The sequence below is a fragment of the Motacilla alba genome, chromosome Z, assembly GCF_015832195.1.
Source record: "Motacilla alba alba isolate MOTALB_02 chromosome Z, Motacilla_alba_V1.0_pri, whole genome shotgun sequence".
NCBI classification, from domain to species: Eukaryota; Metazoa; Chordata; class Aves; order Passeriformes; family Motacillidae; genus Motacilla; species Motacilla alba.
In genome coordinates, this window is record NC_052046.1 from 60176497 (window position 1) to 60195130 (window position 18634).

General features: G+C 34.3%; 1 protein-coding gene across 8 annotated transcripts in view; it reads left to right on the forward strand.

Annotated features, from left to right (window-relative positions):
• The window catches only part of KIAA2026 (KIAA2026 ortholog), a 56784-nt gene that overhangs the window by 13892 nt on the left and 24258 nt on the right, over positions 1-18634 (forward strand). For 6 of the 8 annotated variants that reach the window (XR_005255169.1, XM_038123541.1, XM_038123540.1 and 3 more), the window contains 2 exons: positions 5548-5624; positions 9496-9585. The exons of 1 other annotated variant lie outside the window; for it this stretch is intronic. Coding sequence is in view for 6 of the 7 variants with exons in the window: in XM_038123541.1 (XP_037979469.1) it covers positions 5548-5624; positions 9496-9585 (167 nt within the window). In the remaining variant the exon portion in view is untranslated. The remainder of the gene's footprint in view (positions 1-5547; positions 5625-9495; positions 9586-18634) is intronic. One more of the 8 variants, XM_038123539.1, reaches the window with a different exon arrangement.

Here is an 18634-nt window from a genome sequence, read left to right on the forward strand (position 1 = left end):
GCTGCTAGGCTGAAATGGATAGGATTGGATTCAGTTCATGCAAATAACTTATTGTTTTGTAATGTTTCCTAATGTTTAAGGCTAAGTAGTATTTCTCAAAGACTGTCTGAAATTAAATCTTCTGTTTAAAGATTCCCTTACAATGTTGAGCAGAAAAAGTGATTTAGTACAGCTGGTTCTGAGTCCCCAAAGACACCTGATTTAAATCTGATCCTAGTCATAATAACTCTCTACAATGTTCTTTAAAAGTAAGTAGAAGAGAACATCAGGAATATAAAAGTGAGTACTTTTCATTACTTTTCAAAAAACTTATTTTTTCCTGCTATTGGTTTTTAGGCAGCTAAATGTAACTGAGTCACAGTTTGTGATTCTATTGAGATGATTTGCATATCCCTGACTTGCTGTGGCAGCAGTACCCATAGTGAATGTAGACTGGTCATGCAGTTTTTCCATCTGAAAACTTCATAAAAATATTGTGAGTGGAACTTACTGGAGAATACAGCTGCGTTATGACCTTTACCATAGTGACAGAGTTTTCTTACAATTTATGGAAAGGTGTGACCACTTTACTGAATCTATGTTTTTGAAACAAGGTGATGGTTATTAGTGTGGCAGTGTTCTGTATCAGAATTATTGACAGAATAGCACTGAATGTAATGGAAAGACAGAGTCAGAGCAGTTCTGTAAACGAGTGCATGCTATGCATTAATTTTTAAATGTTATTTTCTTACTGGAGTTAGATAAGTTTTAGTGCAAGGCACAGTGCAAGAGCATGAGAATGCTACAATTGCATGTTTGAAACAGGAATTGGATGAAATTCAGAACAACTGTAGGGTTGAGAAAATAGAAGGGACCAGAGGCTGCTTGAAATAACTGTGATGTGCCTGATGCAGAGGTTGTAGTAAATGTAAATCGAATCTCTTTTTATTCCAGTTGATCTAGAAAACACCAATACAGCACATGATTTTAGAAGAACTTTGGATGAAAATTCTGTACCATATTCTTATGCTCTGGAAAATTCATGGGTTTCTACCTGCTTGAAGTCCATTTTACTATATATTTTATTTCTTTAGAGTACTGTTTCGTTTTGTGTATGAAGTCAAGCATTACTTGAGTGTGAGAAAATGAATTTAACAGCCTGGCAGCAATGTTGTTCTGCCTGGTTTACTGTCCTTGGGAGTTTAATATTCAGAAGTCTTCTGAAGACTTTTCAGTGTTGTAAAAACTTTGTTGTGTTGTCTAGCCTATAGATAAAGGAACAGCCTGTTAATCATGTTGAAAACATTAAGTGAGGTATTCCAGCAACTAACAATGTACTCCATGCATTAAGCTTCAGTACCATGTCTTCAGAAACATGTACCACTCAGGTTTTATAGGGTTTCGGACATTGTTCTGTAAATCAGCGATATTAATGCACTTGTTCAGACTGACTTAGCTCATTTGACTATATAAAAATGTATGCTGTGTCAATATGGAAGCTTCAAAACTCTATAATAGTTCTTCATTTTCCAGATTGTATCATGTTATATTTTGTAAAAGAAGAGCTGTTGGGAGCAAGATAGAAGAGTAGAAGATTAAAAGGAAACAGGATACATACAGTAGTTGCCAAGTCTTTGAAAGACATAAAGAGTATCTTACAAATTTGTAAATGGAAAGGTAACAGGGCCTGTTGTTTAATTTGAGAACACTGTAGTTGCTGCTAGAATTTAGTGAAAAAAACAGAAATTCTTGCAGTAGGACAGGGCTAACTTAACTGTATTCTACTATGACAAATACTACTGAGTTAGTGTTTGATATTAAAAACATCTAGTCCCTCATCTGGGATAACAAGACTCTGCTCCATATCCAAGAAAAAAGTTGCAGTCTTATAAAAAAATTATTAAAATAAGTTTTTTTACAAAATTGCACTGTGTTGTCGCATTATAATTAGAAGCATGGATTGACATTGCTTTTGTTCTTCAAGGAGAAGCCTCAAGAACTGATATACCAGAGTTCATAATAAAAAGTTTTACTAGATCTGTAAAAAAGTTTGTGATCAAATCACATTGATCCCAATGTAGCAGAAGGTATTTAAATAGATTGTATTGTTCTTGCTGAAGTAATTTACAAGTGTCAAGAACATTTGTGGGGTTTAATCTTTTATTAATCTCATTTTTATGCCGAAAATAGTACTAGAAGACATTTGAATTATCTCTTTGTTTCCCCTTCTTCACCCTTAGATGGCAAGACCAACTTGAGATGGCTTATGTTTTAGTTGCATCTAATCTCCTTACTGTGGTTTTTGGATGCGCCTAATTAGTGTTCAGGTCCTAGTTATGTTACTTTGTTAATTGCGATTCACTGATAGTGTCTGTAGAATTTGTTTCAGCCTGAAAGGAAAACCTGTGGCAATCAGATTTCCCCTGGACCTACTGAACTTAAGTTTAATATCTAAGAATTTTCACAGAGCTGGCTAAGGGGTTATTGGTTAATGAAATGTTGACTTCCTATGAATTCCTTCTGGGGGTGAGATGCCTCATAGTCTCTTCCACTCTAAACTGAAACCAAACTGAGATATGGATCTTTTTGGAAAAGGCTGTGTGGAGACATAATTACTGGTTATGGTGCAGTAAATTGTTAGTGAATGTAAAGTTACACTGGAATATCTTTAAATGTGGACAGGAAGTAGGCTGTGTTGAATTGAGTAGGTGAACTAAGCAGATTGTGTATATGAGGTTCTTAATTTATAAATATTAAACTACGGTTTAGTAAGGTTATGCTAAGGTTCTAAGGTTTTTCTTATTGATTGCTTTTAGTCACTAATTAAGTTTATTTGTATGTTGAGTATGCTCTGAAAGACATGGTGCACTGTGTTTCAAAATGCACTGTGATCTAACTACTGTCAGAAACATTACATCATCTGCTCAGGAATTAATATAAACCTTTGAGATAATTTCTCCATCCAGTATTATGGACAAGTGATCTCTAGCAGACGTCAGTGGAGTGATTTGAGAAGTTGCCTCTCACCAGTGATTTTGTTATCCCAAGACAGCATCAGTAGCTGGGTGTTTATAATCAATTACATAGAAAAGATACTTAAGTTTATTACAGAGTTGCAAGTCTGGGTGCTGGGGTGGGGGGTGGGGGGGATATCCACAGAACTGTCACATCTCTGGGTTACAAAACTGGATTTTTATGTACTTACTAAAAATGTATTTCACTGATGTAATACGTATGAATTACAGACAACTGCCAATTGTGAAAGATTTGGTTTCTGTTACCATTGTTAAAAGCTGAGAAATGATTTTTGAAAACCAGATAGAAGCTTTTCTAAAAGGGAGAAATTATCAGTACTACCATTACAACTTCTTTCCAATATCAATTTTGTATTTTAAAAGGGTGTTTACTGAGGTAGAAGATGAATTTACCATAAATAGTTTGCTGTATATATCAATTCCCCCCATAGTACAAGTATCTGTAGGTTTTTTTTTTTCATTTTTAATACACGATATCAAAAAGCACCTACACCATAAGACATCTGGTGTCAAAAAAATGGGAAAGAGCCTGTGATGTTGCTCTGTACAGATACATGCTTAGCTCACAGCAGTTATTAGCAATTCTGAAGGTCTTTTGGTAGATATATTCCAACAGCTATGCTTTATGATATGTCAGACTCTATTTTTAATTTAATGAGTAAGGTTCATTTTCTTGTGCTTCTAGATAGTTTCTTTTAATTCTTGGTCTGTCTGTAACTCTGTATCTTTCCTACTTCATGCTTTTCAGATGCTGATGTGAAGAAGGAAATGTTTATTTTAATTGGGTTTCTTAATTATTTAGAACTCTTCCTAAAAATTTTCCTTCTCCTTTTCATAATGAAAAGGAAAAGAGAATATTTCTGTTTAAATGTTACTTCTTAAAATACACTGCATCATACATCATATAGCACTGGATGATGAAAATAGTCAAGTAAATACTTGTTGAAAAATATGTTGAAAGTATTCAAGTTAAATGAAAATTCTATTTTAAAAATATTAAAATTTTCCTTTTTGTAAAGAAGCAAGACAATCTAGCTGCCTTTTTTTTTTTTTTGTCTTTTCTTTCCAGATAACATTTTTTAAAAGGGCTATAGCAAGGAGCCACCATATGACCACACTTTGTTTTCAGTAGTAGCATGCAGCTGTATTCATAAAGCATATAACAAAAGTGCAGACATTTTTGCCCATTGTCAAAATGTTTAGGTTGTTGTTCTAGTAAATAAGCTTCTCTGTTTTATAGCTTGTTCTTTAATGTGAAATAGGTAAGTATTTATTTTTGGTAGTTGAGGGCCCTTTAAATTTTTAAATATGTTTGGTATGGGTAGTTTCTAGGTTGCTTTATTGATTTTAATATAGTTTGATTTTATGTGGAGTTTCAGATCTAGATTCTTCAAGCCCTGTGCCTTGTCCTGTAAGTATGTCTATTTCAGAGTTAGGTTAGATGTTCAGGAAATTCACAGTGTAATATTCTGGAAAAATAGATCCATAAGCATCTATGAATATTTGTATGTATGTGTACATACACATTTGCACACACTTAAAGCATCTGTTAGGAAGAAGGTTAAGTGCAGTATTTTCAGTAGTTTAAATATTGAATCTGCCTGTGCTTCTATTGTTACAAAGTGCCTGCAGTCATGCTATTTGACAACAAATTCCACATTAAATTATTATTTTCTTCAAGCTCTCTTTTTGTTTAAGCTTTTAAATTATTGTTTGGGACTCCTGAATAATGATAAGTGATAATGATAGAATGATGGTTTTGGCCTGAGTGAACAAGTTGAGGGTGATCTTGTTTGAATTTACCCTATGAATGTAGAAATAATCATATAGGAAACTTCGCTGTCTTGCTTGGTGACATAACTACTTGATTTGAGAAATGTATATGATTTGTGAACTCTTATACTGTAGGCAGTAGAGCACTTCCTTACCTTCACAGAGATTTTTTTGTTACATCCGTTTGTATGTAGCACAGCTGTATATGAAGTGCATTATAGGAAGTTCTTTGCCTTCTAAAAATGTTAGGTGTTGCCACAGGCAGAAAAACAAATCAATCTAATTTCCTTGGTAAATTCAATGTGTTCAATCAATTCTAGATACTACTTGTGTTCTCTGGGTATCTTTTTGCTACTAGATACAGATATCCCAGATCCTAATGTGTGATTCTTTAGAGTGTTAGAGAAACAAATCTTGCAGGTAAGATGCTAAATTTCTTGTTTGTGTCTTAAGTTCTGGATTTCACTTCTTTCAGAAGAGTGGTGTCAATGTTACTTTTATGACTTAGATTTTTAGGTGCTGTATTAAACTGTAGTAGCTTTTTCTTCTTTTTTTTTCTTCCACTGCACACAAAATATTGCAGTACACAGATATTTGTTCAATGCTTGCTTCTGCTGAGTCTAGTTCTGATTCATCAAGTTTCCATGATTGAAAACCATCTGTTAGGTGCAGTTTAACTTACAAGTCTGTATGTAATTTAGTTTTATTAATAAAGTACAATGAACAGCATTATGAAGCTTTTCTCTTTTAATCTTACAAGGAAAAAAATCGTTATCTAAAAAAGCAATCACAAAGAAGAGGAAAGGTGTCAGAAAGTCTACCATACCAGAATTTCAGGTAAATTATTTTAATTTTGTTTTAAGCACTTGAGATCTGAATATCTATGAAATAAGTCCTTTAGTTTCTGATACAGACCGTGGAAATACTCACTGAAACTTCTTCTAGTTTTTAAGGCTTAAACTGTTATTTTTGGAAGTTCACCTTCTTGTGTAGAAAATATTTACCATTTTTATGAAGCGCAGCTGAAACACTATTTTTAGTATTGTTTATGATCCCAGATATATCTGTTAAAGTATAAAAACTGTAAAAGCTAGGACTTATTAAAGATATTTTTATGGTAGATATAACTGGGTTAAATTACTTGGTTTTGTATGATGTGTGACAATGTGGTTCTTGAATTGAAATCTGGCTTGGTTAAGTGAAGGAGTTGAAAAACGTAACAGGCAATTGTGCTTACCCTGCTTGCAACCATTATTCGTTATCAGCATGAGATTTCTAGGCCTCTAGGACCTCTTAGGCTATAGTTCTAAGTTGCTCTCTGTGTATGCAAGGCTGCTTGGATTGAAGTTCTCCTTTGGCTATCTTTTTTTTTTTTTTCCTTCAGAAAGCAATCTGTGTGAGTTTGGCCATTTAGGTTTGGTAACCAGTGTTTCACTTAGTCTTTTCTCCTTTCACCTCGTGTACATTCACACATAGCTGTGTAGACCTACATGTATGATAATTAAGGAGAAAAGGAATATGCGTGTTCTGTCTCAGTATGTCTTTAACAATTTCAGTTTTATCATCTATGATATATTAAATGCAGATCTCAAGAGAGGGCTATCTGGACATTTTCCACATGTAGATGTCGGTGATAAAAGGGCAGCTTCATAGGAAACACAATTATAATTAACAGTCATTACACAAATAAATTGAAATAAAGTGTGATACTCTGTTAAACTGTTAAAGTGAGTTCAAATTCTGCAAAAAGTTTGTCTGAAGTTAAGGAGGCAGGGAAAGAGCATAAATGATCTGGGAAATACTCTAGGTTCTACAATGCTAAAGAGTTCATTTATAAGTTGATTACAGGAGAGTCCCAAGTTGGAATAGAGCTTGAGCCCCCTGTCTTCCCTTAAAAAGTTCAGGGCAGATTTTTTTTTTGTCTTTTTTCCTTGAAGTCCTAGGAGTCAATGAGGATCTTTGAGAGATTACTGAGATCTGACGTTGCAACATAACATGAAAGTTGAACACTGAATTTGAAATTTTACTGAATATCTGAAGCTTCCACTTGGAATATAATTGGTGTACAATTGAAAAACAGGATGCTTATTGCCTATGAAAAATAAGCTCCTATGTAGTAAGTACTGTGATGGTTTTTTTGTTGCAGTTAACATGTACACAACTAATTTACTTTAATGTAAACATTTACAGGCTGAATCTTCAAGCCACCATAAAGTGTTCTAGAGAATAGGAACTAATCTTTCATTCTCTCTGATAATTTAAAATGGGAACATTTTTTTCACTTCTGATTATTTTCTTCATGATAGGTGATTAGAAGGTATGCTCTTCAAGAGCCATATGTGAAACTACCAGTAAGCTATCAAAATGTGACAAAATTATTAGATTGTAACATTAATTTTTTTTTTGCCTTCATGTTAACTTATCCATTAAAACATACAAAACAAGTTAGAAGGCAATGTTGTTTGCAGAAAAATGAATTGCTAAGTTCCACTAATTTCCAGCCATAAGCAAAAAACACTGAAATATAAATAAGAATCTCATTGGGAGAAATAGCATCTAGAGTCCATATCAAAATGTATAAAGTACACTACACTTTGTTATTTTCACTGTTATATCACTGTTCAGTGATATAACAGTTCATAACTGTTCATAACTGAACAGTTATATCACTGTTCTTTTCATCCTTCCTTCAAAGCACTAGCTTCATTCTCTAAGATAGGAAATGCTAACCATATGAGAGAAGTTTCAGAATTAGCTTTTTCCCAGTCAGTGTGCATCTTTATTTCCTCATCTCAAATCATACTGTGAATGAAAAAATCAAAGTTTTTTTCTTAAACCCTTTTAATAGTGCTTTTCCATTCAGTATTGGAGTATTTAAAGCACTAAACTAATTTTTACCATAAATCCTCCAAGCTCAGCTGCTGTTACCTTCCATATTTTCTGTAGGTAATTGACACACAGTTATCACCCTCAAATGTACTTCTTATCTGGATTACTCTTGCCTGTCACCCCAGCCCCAAGGCAATTAAACTTTATTTATTGGCATTGTTTTTTGCATTGATGTTGTTTGGATTGGTCTTGTAGGAGAAAATAAAAGGAACAATAGACTTTAGCAACGGAATTGTCAGGTGTATAGTCAAAAAATGGATTACAGTTGTGTAGTGAAAACCTTTATCCATGCCTTCATTGACTTTTGTCGAGGACTTTGTGATGTACTTTTTTTGCTTAATAATATAGTGTAGTGGATTTCTTCACAGGCGAGACACAACCAGTATTTGGCTTCAGTGTATATTTTAGGTATTTGGGACTCCTTTAATGCAGGCCATGCATTTTTAACCAAATTACCCATAGATTTCCCCAAAGTCATTCTGTTTTCTGGGTTAATAGAGATATCTGTCACTAGTCAATTTTGCATACACAGTCTGTGGCAAGACACTGCCAATTTATTTATTAATTCGTTGTTTTAAACTTGATAAATGTGAAAATGGTAAACTTTGATTTCAGTCACTTAATTTCCTCAATGTTTCAAATGTACACAATGTTATGAAAATAATGGCACATGTGCACTTGAGGTTTCTGAAATTTGCTTTGCTAAGAGTGTTAAGTCAGTGTTGTAATAGTGACTAGCAAAAGTGCTCCTTCTAGTATGAATTTGCTGAAAATCTAAAGCTGTACCTGAATTTGAAGTAAAAATATGTTGTTACAAACTACTGATTTGGAAAAAATACTTAGCAGTTGTTTGATAAAAACATTTTAGTGAGGGTGTGTTTTGTATGGTTTTTTTTAAATTTAATTTTCTTAAATTATTGCTACATGTTTTCAGTAGAAAGGAAAATATGTCCACCTAAGGGTGTTCAGAAGAAGCAAGTCTTATTATAACATAATCCAAAAGAACCTAACATCCTAATAATTTCTAGTTTATTAAGTCTTAACTTGCCCTAGATGATGGTAAGACAAAATATACAGATCACCTTTGTTTGACAATTTTTTCAAGAAAATGACATCCATTTTCTGAAAGGAAAAAATATAAAAAGCTGATTTCTAAAGACAAGAATTAGAAGAATATAATACTTTTTCAAAACATACACTAATATATAGATTTGATGGATGACTAGGTTCCCTTAGAATCATCAAGGTTGGAGGACCTTCAAGATCATCCAGTCCGACCATCCACCCAGCACTACCCCTGTCGCCCCAAAACCACTAAACCACATCACCAGATCCAGATCCAGATGCCTCTTTAACATATGTAGGGGTGGAATACTCTGTGTAAGCATATAAAGTTATGGTCAGGAAAAGTTGTACCAAGTGTAATATGTTATAAACACAGAATACTACAAAGCTAGTATATTTATTTTGCCAGGGAATTGTTTGGTACTCAAAGCTGTTCTAAGTCATCAATGTACTTGAGAGAATATTGGTAGTTGTCATTCACAGAAGTTTTAAGAAAATACCTACATTTTGAAATGGAATCTTACAAGTAGAGATATGGTTTATGTCTGAAGAGTAAGAGTATTTTCTACTTAGATATTCCTTTTCTCAACAAGTCCTGATTTTTGTTTGGGTTTTTTTATGTTTAAAAATACTATAAGAAAATACAAATCAAATGGTGGCACTAAGTAATAATGTGCTTTTAAATTTTATTTAATTTCACTGTACATTTTCCAAGTCCCACATCACCAAGTGTTTGTGTTCATTTGTTTTTTAGCTTATTTGCACTAATCTTGATGAACTCAGGGAATTAATCACAAAGATTGAGAGTGAACTCAAAGATCTGGAGGACATTAAAAAGAAATCGGTATGTGACATTAAAAGCTTTCTCTTGTATTGATATAGTGTCAGTTATTTGCTGAGGCCTGTCAACTGAATTTTTTATGCTCTTCAGTAACTGCATGAAACCTCCTAAGGTTGATACCTGGGGACTGTGATCTTAATCTTTCCTGTGTGTAATGCTCTGTTCTCAATATTTTTATGATAAGTGAATTCAGTGCCTGTGTTAGCACTTCTCCATGCCAAAACAAAATATAGATAGTGTCAATACCTTGGAATGAGTAGTTCATCTCCATTAAACATGTGACTATTTTGCCCTGAGGACAAGCTCTTACCAACAAATAATTACAGGATACAATTCTCATATCTGCCTATGCAGTGTTGATCAGAACTTCTAGTGAGCTAGAATTCTTAGTTACTCTTTTTTTGCATGTGTTATTAAAATTTACTTTGTTTAATATTTATTGAAGGAGTTTGTACCAACTTTTGATATCAGATTGAGATACAAATATTACCAATATACTCAGGATCACTGAGTCTGTGCAACTGAAACCCTCAAAGGAATAATAGACAGAAGAATCCAGCATGCCTTTTGTAGAAGGCAATGATTCTTATTAAAATGGTAGATGGGTTTAAATACGTGAATAGTACTCATTGAAACAGCCCTCTACAGAACTCTTACTAATTTTTTCATTGTAGTTCTGTTCATTGAACCTTTGGTAGGCACTTCTATGGTGGCATTTCTATAAAATAGTAGTAGTTAGAAGTGTTGATTTTTCTGTGTTACAAATCAGGCTGCTTTTAATTCAAGTGAAAGTTGATGGTCTCATGAAGAATCAATATATTCTGAAGTTATGTCAGTAGGGGAGAGAGCTGTGATAGATGAGGGACAAATAAGTTAGGAGTCTAAAAGACAAGTATCAGTGCAATTAGCATAATTGTTAATGTAGACAAAGGAATAATACTAGCCTAATCTTGAGATTATTTTGTAGTTGCTAAATTGTAAACTGGTTTTATCATAAGAATGCCAAGAGTTTATCAGAAGGGCTATGTCAGCAATAGGATAAAAAGCCCAAAATTAGAGTATATATATGCTAAAATAGCATATAGAGTATATTGACATGGTACAGCATATCAGTAATCTTAGTGTAGGTGAGACTTTCAGTCTGCTAGTAAAACTGTAGGAACATGACTTCCTCAAGGGTAGACAAATGCTAAATATGTCATAATTGCACTTTAAACTGAAATCTGATAATGTCATTATCTAAGTAAGTTGCATGACTTCAGCAGGAATACTATGTTTAGTTCTCTTGCACCATCTTAAAAAACCCAAACAGTTAAGTACAGAGGAATTAAGATACAATTCATTGAGCATTCAGTAGTTGTGAGGTAAGGACAATCTTTTGTTGTGTCTTTATAGACCTATCAAATAATGATTCTGTTTCTCTAAACAATTGCTTTGTTAGAAATTTTATGTAAAGGAAAAGGGTTAGGATTAATTGCTGAAGAAGTGGTTATGAGGAAACAGTAAAGTGAGATACTGGTTTTGAAAAAAATATTTATCAGAGAAATATTATATTTACCTTTTAAACATTCAAATAGAAAAGTGTTAAATTAGATGAATAGTAATAACATTGCATTTGTTAAAATGAAGGTTTGCTTTGTAGGGAAAGTCTTTGGCATTTCATTTTTGAAGTCTAACACCACGTGTCATTATGTTTGATGTCTGAAAAACTGGAGAAAATGCAGACTTTCATTCTTCACCTCTAACCAAATGACAGTGGCAGTATCAGAAGCATCCAGAATTGAGTTTGTCCTGGTTTTTTTGAAGTGCATATTCCGTTAAGTAAAACAATTTTCTAATTTGATAATGGAAATTTGACCTAATGTGAAAATCTATTTTAATGATGGCACTTACATGCTGTTCATTGACTTCTTTCTTGTTTTAAGTGAAAGATGGTGATGTTCTTACTACTTCATGGTGATTTAATATTGATTTTTTTTTGCAATAATGACCTGGGTGAAGCCAGAGGAATCTTTCTTCTTCACAACTAACCTCCTTGGTAATTTCAGTTCTAGTAGTTGCTAGCACATGCTGCTGAGAAAAACCTTCAAGGCAAGCTTTACTGTTATATTAAGTACTAACATTTTTTAGAAGTACAGCTTATTTAACTTTAAATTAAGACTTTCAAGTATAACCTTTTCTTAGCTCCCTTAGCTCCCCAAGATAACCTCCCTTTTGTTACCTTGAAGACCATTCTAGAATACATAAAAGGAATTCCTTCTCCAGAACTTGGAAGTAATGGAGACTGTAATGAAAGAGCTGAGCTACAGGGCCTTTTTAATATGAATAAACTTACACTGTTTTCCCTCATTTTTTGTGGGTAGTTGGACTGGTTGTATCTGATACTTTTCACAACATCAACTTGAGACAACAAATGACATGACAGATTTTTGTTTGGCAAGTTAAAATAAAATTAGAATAGGGTTATGTAATAGAAAGTAATGGATAATTTTAAGTTAGGGCATTTCTACAAGTCTCTTTTATAACAATGAAATAAGTTAGAAAGTATTTTCACTGTTTGGTTGATTAAAACAGTTTGGTTCTCTAATTTTGTACACCTGTATTGTCTTTTGAATTAGCTGTAAGTAGTGTTTTTCTTTTGAAAGCCTTGCGCTTTTTCTTGATTCTTGGTGAGTTTGTTATACCCATGATGAGATTTGCTTTGTGCTAGTTTGCTGTGACTGTTTAGACTAGAAAATTAAATTTTACCTAAGTTCTTTAGTTTTGAAGAGTTCAACTCTTTACTTGAACTCCAGAAACAGTTCTGAAGTGATGCTGCAATTTCACATATGCTTTCAACTGACCTAAGCCAAAACAGCTGCCAAATAAATAGTTCCTACTCACTGTGTCTCTGGAAGCTCCTGTTTTCTGTGCCATCCCATGTGAGAGGCTAGCAAAATTTGTTGTTCTGTTGCACTGTGAGAGTTATATTATGATAAACCTAACTACTTATTTGTGGCGGTGAATTGTTTATAAGCCTGGCAGTTTTCTAATACAATTTATCATGGAGTTGCGCAAATACCTGTGCTTCTATTCTGCTACAGGTTAAGTGGTCGTTTTGAGAACAGAAATGTCCATCTGTGGGCAAAAGAAAATGGGACTGATTTTGAAGTTGTATGTGATATTATTATCAGGGTGCTCTAAAAAGTCTATTCCTTCAGCTACTGAACAATTCCTCTCCTTACCACATATTACATATCCAGAGGGAGAGGAGAAATCATTCAGGTTTGCTATTGTACCTGACTTAAACATAAGGAAAGATAAGGAAATAAGAATGTGAAAAGTGCAGAAAGGGGACTTAAAGGACTTAAAGTTTAATGATCTGTACCTAGTGAAAGGCTGATACCCTAAGAAATGTCTAAGCTAGAATGTCTTCTAGCTCTTGTATATTGCTTAGGACATGTGAAGCTGCATCCTTTAATTTTAAAAAGCAGAGTAAAGGTTGAATAGGTAGAAAAAGCCCAGAGTTTGCAGCAATGAAAATTAGATAGTTGTAGAAATTAGGTCTCTTTTGTTGGTAATATATCGATAATGTGTGGGTAAAATTACAAGCAGTCAGTAAAGCAGAAGAACATACTGGCTAAAAATTCTACTGTTATTTTACTGTAAATTTAGCTTTCATTTGTTTTTTGAAACTTTAGTCTGTATATATAATATTCATGGCCATTTGTTGAATGTGAACTCCTAGAAATTTTCTGTAACTAGCAAATTGACCAAGATGTGCAAAGTAGCTTAATTCCACACTTGAAGTGGTATTGCTGAAAAAATAATTTTGACAAACACACATGATAGGGAAGCATTTTGCTAGTATATTTAAGATCACATAAAGACTTCAATCTAATATAGAAAATTTCTTTTAAGAGAAGAGGCAGTAAAGTAATGCATTCTGTTGGATCACTACGCAGGATAACAACTATCAGTCTCTGGCACTTTGGATCCCACTTTTCCCTAGGTCTTCTCTGTCTGGTCAAATCAATGGGACTTGCAGTGTGAATGAAAATCTTCTTACTGCCTTTCAGATAATCTGCCTCTCATGTGATGTGAAGGATTTTTGTGTGTGTGTGTGTGAAACTGTTAATTAAGCTGCTTGGTTGATCAGTTTTATGTACTTAACTGTTGCATATCATAGTAGAATTTTTTATTATTATTATTTTTTCAAACCCTACTTGACATTGTATAGTATGAAAGTGACAGGACTGTACGTGCTTGCATATAATGGTGAACTTAGGGCTTTTTTGCGGGTGCTAGCTGAATTTGCAGTAAAATGAATGGAGTTTTTAACACGAATGTGGAAAGATTTCTTGTTTACTGAAGTGCAAGACTTAATTTTGGTAGCGCTAGTGGATTTGATTCATGCCCTCTGAGTCTGGTGGATAAATGCATAGATGTGTAGGGGGTTAGAAGAGAGGCTGGAGCCCAGGATTCCCACAGTTAAGCTGAGAAGGTTAAAACGAATAATGGGCAATACTTTCCTGAGAAGGAGACTGCATCATCCCTAGAGAGAGAGAAAAGTCAGACAAAGGTTAAGGGAAGGAGAATTTCTTAGTCAAAGGACACCAGCCAAGGTAACTAATTGTGGTTTGGAGAAAAGGCTTAATTGTTTTTCAGAGGTGTGTAGCACCCTGATGTTCATGACTTAATAGCTAAAAAAGTGAGATCCTCCCTTTTAAAGGTTTTTTGTTCTGCTATTGTTCCTGGGGCCTATAATGAGAAGGTCCCAGGGGGTTAAATGCCTTTATTTATCTTTGGAAATGGATATTTGTTTTAGCAGGTTAGTCAAAAGGCCTGAAAGGAAACTGTGGTTTTCTGCAGCATTAAGTTACCTGCAAAAATATATATTTCAGAGTACACCTGAAAATTTAAGTGAAAAACCCACTGGTTTAGGTCAGAAATAGTTAGAACTTCAGACAAATTAATTTGTGGGGCTATTAAGAGGAATATATTGATCCAGGGTGAAACATATTTCCCTTGTCTGTATTTTTATGAGATTCCAAATAAGCTGCTGTTAAATTTATTTGTGAGGTGTAAGTATCTGAACTTGGAGACTGCTTTCTGAGGTTTTTCACTGATTTGCTACATTTTATTTTTAAAAATATGTTGATACATGGAAAAATAATGCAAAATAGTTAATTTTAAAAGTTTATAAAATAGTCTCTCTCTGTTCAGTGAAGAAATAGGAAATACTGTTACACGTTTGAAAATGTTTGGCAGGGAAACTGTGTTTAGACAAGAATCTAAGGGGACTTTGAAGAACTACCCTTCAGCAGAAACTCATGTAACCATCAAGAATAGTTTAGGTCTCTTACTAATATTTTAGTAATTTAGACCTCAACTTTGCAAGCAATTAAGTGGAAAAACCTACTGTGTCTTCTCATTTGTGGCCTAGGGAAACATTTTTATTATTGGGTTAAATCTTATTCAATTTTTATTCAGAGGCTGACTTCCTCTCCCCAGTCCTGCCTCCTCTTATCCTGACACTTCCTCCCTCCCCAGTGAAATATGTGCCATGCTTGAAACTTTTGCATGTAAAGGGTTTTCAGTTATACTTGTTTTCATCAGCACTACTGTATTTGCATAGATGTACACACAGACAGTAAATACTATAATCTGAGAAATCTGTGTATGCACACCCATTTGCAGGTTTAAACTGCAGGTAAAGTGAGCTACAATAAAAGAGAAACCAATAAATACTTGGGTTCAAGGGTATTAAGAGATAGACTTCAAGTCTTGCAGCTGAAGCATTTTTTTAATTTAAGCTTTGTTTCTCTGTTAGTATGTATCTTCATCTGTTACTAATTTACATGCTTTCTTTTTCCTTATCCTGAACACTTGATTTCTACTTTAGTCACTTCCAAATACTGTTATTGCTTCTCTATGTCTTGCCTGCATCTCTTGAAAACACTAATATGAGCCTAAAATACCGAATTTTATGACAGAAATACACATTTACATCCATGCAGCTTCTTGTACTTCTGAGGACTGATTGAAGATGTGGACCACTTGTAATATTTAGTTGTATAATATAAATTAATAAGGCCAATTTTAGGCTTTAATTTTTGAAATCTTCTCCACAATACTGATTGTCTTCTCTGATATTTTTAACTTGGGCTTATCTCACTAGCATTCAATTGTTTTTTTTCAGTCTTCAGTGTTTCTTAGCTTCTCGAGTTTTCTGTCTTTATTGTCTACTTTTTTCACAACTGTTTTCTCTTGACCTTTCATGCATTTCTGTGTGTGACTGACTAAACCTTCAATAAATGTATTTTATTGGAGAAGCTTTCTTTAAACCACTTTTGCCACATACCTTTCTACACTTTCAAATGTGAAAGTGTGGGTTCTGCATCAGAGATGAATGTTTACTAATACATTTTTGTCACAGAAATACTACTATGTATTCAGAACATTTCACAATGCTTTGGATATTGGTCAGTTAGTATAGTGTTTTGAAAAAATAATTCAAGACATTCCTGTCAGGACACAGTACTAGCAAAACAGCTGCTTTTAAGACGCTCATCTGAAGAATACAGAAACACTTGTATATCCAGAGTTAAGAAGAGAAAAATACTCAGATATGTGAGAGGGAGTTAAGTACAACTTAAAAAGCATAGATGTTTTGTAAACAGTTTAAGATACTACATACATCCATTTTCTTTTTAAGTTCCAGAAGTATAAGTTAGTTGATAACTTTGAAGTTCTTCTAATAGAAGAGTAAAACGTGACAATTCAGTCCTGGATAATTTCACTGTTCTAGGTTCAACAGTAAGCTCATGCTGATAATAAACTTTCTCTTTTGTTTTTGTGGTTTAAATATTTTATATGCATTTATATTTTTCCTAAAAAAGTGGTATATTGATCAACACTGTGATGATTGTGTAGTAATTTTGCCTAAAGAAAATTAGAATATGGCTAAACATCTGAATGAAAACCATTTCATACTAATGAACTAAATCAGGAGACAAAGACAGTCTTGGTAGCAAGAAATTTATTGCATTTTGATTTGGTGTTGTTTTTTGGTTGTTTTACTTTATTTCCCTATAGTAGAAAGAAGAGAGTATGACATCATTTTAGGATATAACTTGGTATGATCAGATATATAGGTCATGGAAGTGCATGCTGGAGTCAGGAGTTCTCATTAGTAAATTGCTGGTAAATGCTCAAAGATAAAATTGATTAATAGATGTCATAAGTTAATTTGTTTCATAATTTACTACAAGTCATTCTTCCTGACACTGCTTAAAACCAGTCTTCAAAGAATGTCAGAGGTTGGTTAGCTGTTGATATATATTTATAATGTTCAGAATGATGTTGCTGAAAGTAAAATGCAAGATACTGACTCTCAGGAACTTCTACTGTAGAAGATAACTCTAAGCATTTTCAAAATTAAAACACTTTCAATAATAGATGAGTTTGCTTAGTGTGAATACATGATCTTGTAATGCATTCTTAGTCAAGTTGGAAGTGCCTGAAATTGTAGTATTTGGCCCATAAATTAAGAACATTCAACATTAATCCATATATGGTTTGAAAAAGTTACTGATCTCTTTTCTTTAGGTATCTGTTGTCCAAAGCAGCTGGAGATCGCCAACTCCCTCTCTGTGTGACATCACTAGAAAACGCTAGACTGGTGATGTCACACATACCACAGAACCCCGCAGCAGAATGGAGCAGGCCTATTAAGGGTAAGTTTTCTCCCTCCACCACCACCCCTTTTCAACAATATTGCATGGTTTTATAAGATTACTAATTTTCTTTACTTTATGTCCCTGGGATATAATGTAAAGATTACAGACGATCTTATAAAACTGCTAAATATTGTGGTGTTGTGTGTGTGTGTTTATTTAAAAGCAAAACAAAAACTCATAAATAGTTCAGTCCTTACCCCATGTATCAATATATCCTGGCTCCAGTCTGCTTTGGGGTTCCATGATAAATATGCCAGAATAGTATATGTTGGTGCATCAATCACAGAGAGTGGAGTCAGCATTTCCTGGCTGCTCTGGATGTCAGAAACCTTATTTTAAAAGGTAAGTTTTTCAGTTGAATGTGTTGAATGTCTCTCTGCATTTGAACAGAAACATTCAGCCCATTTGTAAAATGTATTTTTATTGTGGTTGCATTTTTGAAATTTACTTGTATCTTGACATAGCCTCAAGTCACATTTTATGCTTCTTTGTCTAGTCCTTTTTTTTCCTCTGTTATTTTCCTGTGTTAATACCTTATATTGTGTTTCCAGAAAAAAAATAATGTCTTGTTTGTCACTAATTGGAGCAAGATGGTAACTAAATTCTATTTAATATCATTCTCAGTGATCTGGACAAGGGCACCCTCAGTCAGCTCACAGACAACACCAAGCTGGGTGGGAGTGTTGATCTACTGGAGGGCAGATGGCTTTGCAGAGGGATCTGGACAGGCTGGATCAATTGGCCAAGACCTGTGGTGTGAGGTTCAACAAGGCCCAGTGCTGGGTCCTGCCCTTGGGTCACAACAACTCCAGGCAGTGCCACAGGCTGGGGCAGAGTGGCTGCAAAGCTGCCCACAGGAGAAGGACCTGGGGGTGCTGGTGACAGCAGCTGAACATGAGCCAGGGTGTGCCCAGGTGGCCAAGAAGGCCAATGGCACACCTCAAATCCTGTGTTCAGTTCTGGGCCCCTCTCTACAAGAAGGACATTTTGGTGCTGAAGTGAAGAGAAGGGCAATGGAGCTGGTGAAGTGTCTGAAATATAAATCTTGTAAGAAGCAGCTGAGAGAGCTGGGGGTGTTGAGCCTGAAGAAAAGGAGGCTCAGGAGAGACCACAGCTGCCTGGAAGGAGAGTGTAGTCAGGTGGGGATTGGCGTCTTTTCCCAGGGAACAAGTGCTTTGTGTTTCTGATGAACATACCTTTGGAGGTCCAGCCTGAACCTGCTAAGCCTCAGTTTGTAGCTGAACTCTTATGATATATCATTTAGTATTTTTGAGAATTTACAACACAGATATTTGTGAAAACAAGTGTATTATCTATAGAAATTAGTGAGC